Source organism: Rhagoletis pomonella, unplaced genomic scaffold (genome assembly GCF_013731165.1).
Source record: "Rhagoletis pomonella isolate Grant_MI unplaced genomic scaffold, Rhpom_1.0 Rhpom_scaffold_00006, whole genome shotgun sequence".
Taxonomy (NCBI): Eukaryota; Metazoa; Arthropoda; class Insecta; order Diptera; family Tephritidae; genus Rhagoletis; species Rhagoletis pomonella.
The window spans coordinates 52,358,289-52,366,036 of NW_023458560.1; the positions used below are offsets into that span (position 1 = coordinate 52,358,289).

The following is a 7,748-nucleotide window of genomic DNA, read 5'->3' on the forward strand; positions in this document are numbered from 1 at the left end:
TATCTATTTTTCGCGTGACGTTAGCTGACGTGCATCGGTTAAAATTTTAAAATTGACGTTTCTTCATCTCGCCCAGTGTTGTCACCTGAGTGTATTACCGCGCCAGTGTAAGGGCTAGTCCCTACACATACATATGTACGTTCTTCACTAATACAAAAGGATTTTATATTTGTGTCGTCGATCAGAGAGCAATGCACCCATTGACCGTCAGCAACCAACGAAAGTATTTATGTAAACGTCCGTATCTCAATTACAGCTAATAATACATACACTACTTGAAGTTAGCTAGCTTTTATACTAAAAGAACTCAAATCTTCTAAAACTTTCGCTTAGACTACTCCTCAAACTCTTCATTTATCACATGCGCTTGTCGCCGCCGTCGCTGCCATTGTAGGTGTCACTGCTGCCGCTACTACCGGTGCCACAACACTCGCCGTTGTTGTCAACGCGGGCACATCACTGGCAGCAAAATAGGTGACATGACCATTTGGTGTGAATGCAATGCCATTTGGTGTACCACTACCAGCATTGGCACGGAGTAGCGCCTCAGCAGCGCCATTGCCACCGTCTGCGAGATATTGCAGACTATCGATATTACCCAGCTTACCGACTATTTTTGGTATTCTATCACTTTCGGCGCCGCTCGATGTGTTGCCGGTACCCGTGCCGCCACCGCCGCCGCCACTGCCGCCGCCGCCATTGCCACTATGCGTCGAATGCTGATTATTGTGGAGGTGATGATGGTGATGGTGGTGGTGGTGACCATGATGACGGTGGTGGTGGTGGTGGTGATGATGATGATGATGATGTGTATTGCTGCTGTGATTTTGTTGCGCGCCATTTGATATATTCACCGCCGTTGTCGTCGTCATATTCATTGAGGGTGTACTACGACTGTGATAGCCATAACTGCCGCCTCCATTTTGTGCTTGTGAGCTCAGTTGTTGTTGCAATTCTTTGGTACCCTTGAGCGAGGAGGCCTTGCGCATATTACTACTGCAGCGCGCATACTCACAGCTGCGACAGCAGTTGCTCGTTGACTTTTGTGTCTGTTGATTCAAATTATTCAAATTTGCGGCAATTAACTTGGCCTGCGTCATTTTAGCCGGTGAGGTGGGTACGCTGTCGTCTTCGCCTGTGGGTGGTGGCGTGCTCAATCGACTCGAACCAGATGAGAAGCAGCCGTTGGAGTGACGTGACGCCTCCATGTCGGAATCATCATCATCCGCTTCAATGCCTGCCTCTTCTTCCTCTGCACACAAGTGCTCATCTTCTTCGTCGTTATCATCGTCGTTATTATCATCGTCGTCGTTGCTGTTGTTTTTTGTATTTTTACCATCGATTTGCTCATCTGTCTCGCACTCAGCGCCTGTTGATATGCCATCATCGGCGTTGCTGTCACAATTGACAATGGCTGTCGTCGTACCTAACTCATCAGTCACATCGCTTCGTCCATCGGAAATGCAGCCATTCTGCTTTGTGGTTTCGACGGCACCATTGGTGCTGCTAATTGCTGCTTTATCTTTATTTTGTACTTGTTGTGCCAATTCGATCCAATGCTCGCGGTTATCGCGCACACCTTCGACCAGTGGCTCCAGTTTGTCGGAGAGGTTTGCAAAAGCCTGAGAAAAGACGCAAGCAAATGCAAATGTTGTACTACTCAAAAGTATTTTAAGCTATGAAAACTCACCTCGTAAATTGGCAAGCATATTGACTCAATGAAATTAACTTGCATCATGGGCAATTCATCCTCCTTCTCGCGATTCATAATGTCCTGCAAAGGCGAGGAAATTCATAAATAGAAATTATAAACTAACAGGCTTTCAAAAAATACAAGCTGCGGGCAAAATTTTTTTTAAGCGTGGCATATTCATGCAATAAAAAAAGAATAGACGCATCCAGACATCCGATAACGGACAAGTCAAGGCTTTAAAAATTGTAAAATTTTAAACGGCAAGAGTTCAAAGAAGGATCAATACGATTTTTTCCTATGGTTGGTACTGTAATAGCCCAAACAATTTTGGGCGAATTCAATACGACACGACAGAGGTTTCTCTTTTGTGCCTTCTTTTGGAAATGCCAAGTGAAGCCAAGTCCTTCTCCACCTGGTATGGTCAGTTGCATATTCCTATGAATGTATGCCTAGAAAATGCTGAAGAAATATGTACAGGCCTCACTCAAGCACATTTTTTACGAGAAAACAAAAGAAAAATACCAAATTCCCAATTGCTTTCGTCGCCAATTTAAACTTTGGTAACTTCCGCAATTCACCCCGACTCATTCTTGAATTTCCGCAGTACCATGGCGAGATGGACCATAATACCACTGTGTATATCCAATGTATTATCTGCGGTTACAACCCTTAGGCTTTCCAGTTTTACTCTAGACGGAGTGAATTTGATGGTCCAATGCATTTGAAGGATGCATCGATGTTTTTGATGGAAGTTTTACCGATGTTTTAAACATCGACTTTAAGGATACTCCCCGACTTTCAGTCGGTCTGTTTGACTGACCTTAGATTTATTATTCATTCAGTTTTTCTTGTTTTTTTCTGGCCTTATAGCAATTATATTCAACAATTTTATTGAGCTTGAGGCCGTTTCTTATGAAAAATGTTATTGAAAATCAACAATAATTTACAAAAGGTAGAAGCTATATCTGCTATTTCGGAGATCACCACATCTCCTTAGTGACCGCGGTTGAAGAAATCTGAGTAGTAGATGTGGTGATCTCCCATATAGCAGCTATAACTTCTTAACTTTGTAAATTATTGTTGCTTTTCCACAACATTTTTCATAAAAAACGGCCCAAGCCTCAATAAAATTGTTGGATTCATTCTGAATGCTAATAACCTAGCCGTTAAAACCGAACCAAACACCCCTTAGAATTTCAACAAGATCAGGCCTAGGATCTTTAGGCCCGAACGACCTTACGATAGTATGCAGTTTGATTCTAGTAAAAGAAAGGGTATAGAAAGGATAATAAAATACAGGAAAATACATTCATAATTATTAAAGTATTCAATATTGCTTCAAATTGAACTAGATACCCACGAGATACCCGCGTAGCTCTGGCCCGACTCGTCTTCCAACACCTCCAATGAATGTCCAGCATGTGGAGTTTGCGAACATGACACTAACCACCTCTTCACATGCCCACTTGATCCAACTCAACTGATACCCCTCTGCTTCTAGTTCGACCCCATCGAAACGTCAAGTTTCCAACCGTTAGTTGAGCCTGAGGATATTATGTTGGGATTTATTGTCGGGATTACATGTCTGGATTATGTATGGCTGGGATTTTGTCGTGTCTGGAATATGCCTGATCGGGATTTGGCCTTGTCTGGATTCTGTATGCCGAGATTTCATTGCACACCCCCTAAATAGGCCCCAAAACGGTCGAAAAGGTTGTGAAACATGACCCGAAATAATCTCGATGTAGTCTAAAAATGTTCCTGACATAGTCTCAAAATGGAGCAGGACTAGTCCCGAAATTGTTCTCAAATAGTCATGAACTAGTTATGAAAGTCCTGGAAAAGTATTGAACCAGACCAGAAATTTTCATTTGTACACAGAAGAAGCCATTGCAGATTTCCTGCTAGGTTACACAAGAATCAGTTAAAAATTTTCTGCTGGGTTAACACAATTTTTGCCTATAAAGAGGCCTAAGATTTACGCTTCTGTTTAGCTTTCAAAGAACTAATTAATAATCCAATACTTACAATGGGCATTATATTCAATTCCTGTTTCTCCATATCGCCCTGCTCGAAGAATTCCGAGCTCACTAAATCGGCCACACGTTTCTCAATGTCCCATGGTTTCGTAATGGCCGATAAATCACAGACAGTCATGCTCATAGCACGTAGCAGAGCACGGGGTTCGTCAGCCTCCCAATAGCTGAGCGGTTGTTCTTGTACGGATTGCAGAAATGGGCCGCGTTTCCTAAAACAAAATAAGAAAATATTAAAATCAATAAAACTCAAAGGTTCTTAACTCCACAGCCTCACCTAAAATACACCGCCAAATCTGTTGATAAAATGGCATCCTCCAATACCCGTATAACCCGGCAGTAATCATCAGATGACAGATTGGCTAATATTTGATTGCCAGGGCTGTTCAAAATCATTAAACACTGATCGAAATGATGATGTTCCATTGTGGATGTAGAATATAGTTGAGCCAATGGTGAAGAGGCTCTAGAAAAATGAAAATTACGGAGTTAAGATTTGCTGCTAAAACGGAAGCTCATGTGGTACACTCACTTGATTTGGAATGAGTTATTAGTCCCCCGATGATCCAAATCGTGACACAAGCAACCGATGATCAATGCCAAACATTCGATTTCGCCGAAAATCTTCCACCACTGCGTCGCCTGTCCATTATGGGAAATCTTTGATTAATCAATCAAAAGCAAAAATAAAATATGGCAATTTTAAACTCAAAGTTGTAGAAAAAAAAGTAAGTAGAAGAAGAAAACTGTTGAAATTATATAGTTTTGCATGCAAAAGATAAGCATCGCCCTTTTTAAAGTAAAAGTGATTTAAAGCAACAGATAAGGGAATAGTGCACAAAATTTGTGTGACCAAATAAAAGTAATGCAAAAATCTAAAACGTTATTTTTTAAGTTTAAATTTATGTTAAAGGCAGCAAGAAAGGGTAGTTATAAGAACACAAAGTAAGAATAATAAATGTTAAAGGAAAAGAAAAAAGTGTTAAGCAATTGAAAAGGTTTGAAAAATCTAACCAAACGCCATCAAAGTACCAAATAATTGCCAAAAACAAATGAAATCAAATTTACATACCGTTAGTATGGCAAACATCATTTGAGCCACATTGAAGGCATGTCGCCAATTATGATAAGTAACATTGCGATAATTTTTCTTAACGCTCAGCAGCCAACGGCAAAGCACCTCGTAGTCAATGTGAAAACGTTCAACAAAGTCCAAATCGAGGAACATGCGAAGGCAGGCCTGAAATAATGGGAAAATTAGTAAATGTTTTTCTTGCGAATTTGTGTAAAAAGGGTTTGTTAATATTTTTAGAGGTAAAAAAGCGATTAGCACTGAACTCACCTTCAACGTATCGTCATCTTCAAAATGTATATCATCGAAGCGAAAATCGTGTAAGCTAAAATGGGCTGCAGAGGGTACGCGTAATCGCTGGAAAAAAGAATGAATTTAAATTAGTAAGAGTAGAGTATGCAGTTTTGTAGCACATTAAATTTTAGTACAATAAAGTGCAAGTTTTAAGCTACTGAAAAATTGCGTTGATTTTTAATATTTTTATGCTGACGGCATTTTGCTCTTTTTTCTTATTGTAGAAAATGCGCAAAACCGTTTTCAAGAAAATTAAAAAAAATAACGTCAGTTTTGCAATCGCTTAAAACTTGCTATTTATTATACTAAAATTTAATGGGCTAAAAAAAATTTAAAAAAAAATTTTTAATTTGTAATGAACTCATTTTACTCAACTTCGGTGTAAAAAAACATTCATAACTCAAATTATTGTAGAGTGCACCCCGTAATACTATACATACTTAAATATTGCGCGATACTCAGAGCTACCATTGTGATTTTTTTTTAGATGGCATATTTTCAAAAACTAATTTTTTTCATCAAAAAAAATGTATGTGAAAAATTTTTAAAGAAAAAAAATTAAAAAAAAAAATTATTTTCATAGAGAAGTTTGATATGTGTATGTGCAATTTTTTCAAATTTTTTCCTCGCCACGTTCTCGAGATATTTGGAAAACTTTTAAATCGATTTGTTTTTGTGCTGTAAAGTTTTTAAAAATGTATTGATCAAGCTCAAATTTCATATTTATTTATTATTTATCCATCAACCCTAAAAATTTTAAACAAATCAAACACATGAAGTGTGGAAACCGTCCATTTTGGTATGGAACGCCCCATATATTAAATGAACATTTTTCGATGAGAAAAATTTAGAATCGTTTGCTACTCTTAATCTCTTATACTACTAAGGGCAATCAAAAGAACTTGGCTTGGTGGAAAAGAAGAAGTTGTCCGTTTTTTAGAAACTATACGACTCGTTTAGATATGAAAATAAAGTAATGATTGTCCAGCCCTACCTTTTTTTGCCAACCCTTTTAATTATTTCTCTAAAACGGTGATGGGCACAAGCTTGCACGCGGGAAAAGCACTTTCAAGCCTTCCATACTTAAGCTTGAAATAGCTTTGCAAGCTTTCTATACCGAAGCTTGAAAGGGCTGATGCCCACCACCGCTCTAAAAGCTCAGTTAATCAAGACTGACTTTAACTCACCGTAAGAAATCGTCAATGATTTTATATGGTTGCCCTCATTTATTTTTAAGAAATACAAAAACGGAAATCTCGCAAGGCTGATTCGCCCACCGCTCTGAATTTTCATAAGGCCATTACTTATGTTTCTTACAGTAACTTTAGTTTAACCTAACCGCCAACACAGTTTCGCATATCACAGATTGGCCAAAATGTTAAGTTAAGTAATAAAGTCTAGACTAACTGAGCTTTAACGGACAGTTTTTCAATGCACAGTGACAGTTAAATTTGTCTGTGGTGTAAACGTAGTTTAAACGCTCGAACCAGCTGGTTTAAACTAAGATTAGCCAGTCAAATTTCAGCTCTCTTTCGCATAAAAATGAAAGCAGTTTACGTGATCTAAATTTAGACTACTAGCGAAAACCCGGCCGTAAGTATTAAGTGCAATGGGAAACTACGCTGGAGTACTTGGAAAATCGATTTTACGTTTTCCAGCTTCCTGAAGGGCTCCTTAATCTTCGTTAGTATATGTCGTCAACAAGAACGAGAGATTTAAAGAGCGTAATTTATGTTATCCACGAAAGGGCTCCGTAAAGTACCATTTTGGGCTCCAGGCAAAAATTAACGGTGATATTTATGGTATATTATTGGTAGTCCAGTTTCTTTGCAGTTGAAAAAGAAATGCTGGGATGAGTTCGCCTCGTCATCTGCCAAGCATCAACGAAATCCCAAATCTTGAGAGGCTGCCGCCCTCAAAATAATCTAATCGGAACCAGCCTAGGTACGCAAACGTTGAGAGTGGTCATATGCCGAGTTGAATTAGAAACCAGAACTTCTCAGCACGGTGGTCTACAACCACTGGTACAACGTTCAGTAAAGCGCAAAACATTTGCTATCTTCCTTCCTATGTTATACACTTAATAAATGTTAATGGAAATTATAATTACCTACACAACGCTCAGAATAAGCACACCACACGCATATACATCCATACATACATACTATGCTCCCTCTATGCTCCCTTTGCGCAGTTACCTTAGAGCGCAACAAGCACTTAAAATTATAAAAAGTAATAAGGATAATAAAGAAAAGGGTCATTTGCGTTTTTACATGGCCTCTATGTACTGCCTTTAACGTACTAAATGGCCTGTTAGCTTATTATACAGGGTGTCCCAGAAGTAACGTGCCAAACTTTAGGGCAAGGTAGGTGGGGGGGTGAGCTCACTGATAAACAAAAAATTTTCAGGTAAAAGTGTCACCGTTTTTGAAATATTTACATTTTTTCGAATTAAAAAAAAAATCGTGCCTTTTCATGTGTTTTCTTTAACTGCAACTACAAACCGGGCAATACTTAGTAAATTTTTTATGTAAAATACTTCCAGATAGTTGCCTCTCCATACTCAAATGCAATGTAGTTAAAATAAATTAAGGAACCATCATAAAATTAGGACTATTTCTGGATTTTTAACTTTTTGATATTTTCTTCCCCA

The 7,748-nt window shown here is 38.7% G+C and overlaps 2 protein-coding genes across 6 annotated transcripts in view; one reads left to right on the forward strand and one right to left on the reverse strand.

The window, feature by feature from the left end:
- The window catches only part of LOC118740930 (dual 3',5'-cyclic-AMP and -GMP phosphodiesterase 11-like), a 307,854-nt gene that overhangs the window by 182,249 nt on the left and 117,857 nt on the right, over positions 1 to 7,748 (forward strand). The window lies entirely within an intron of this gene.
- LOC118740931 (dual 3',5'-cyclic-AMP and -GMP phosphodiesterase 11-like) overlaps positions 7 to 7,748 on the reverse strand; it is a 54,329-nt gene continuing 46,587 nt past the window's right edge. The window contains exons 11-17 of one of the 2 annotated variants that reach the window (XM_036472692.1): positions 5,072 to 5,158; positions 4,802 to 4,969; positions 4,262 to 4,371; positions 4,007 to 4,195; positions 3,722 to 3,941; positions 1,691 to 1,774; positions 7 to 1,622 (exon numbers count right to left, since the gene is read on the reverse strand). In XM_036472692.1, the coding sequence (XP_036328585.1) occupies positions 351 to 1,622; positions 1,691 to 1,774; positions 3,722 to 3,941; positions 4,007 to 4,195; positions 4,262 to 4,371; positions 4,802 to 4,969; positions 5,072 to 5,158 (2,130 nt within the window). In that variant the 3' untranslated portion in view covers positions 7 to 350. Of the gene's footprint in view, positions 1,623 to 1,690; positions 1,775 to 3,721; positions 3,942 to 4,006; positions 4,196 to 4,261; positions 4,390 to 4,801; positions 4,970 to 5,071; positions 5,159 to 7,748 lie in introns of both variants that reach the window. The other variant, XM_036472691.1, reaches the window with a different exon arrangement.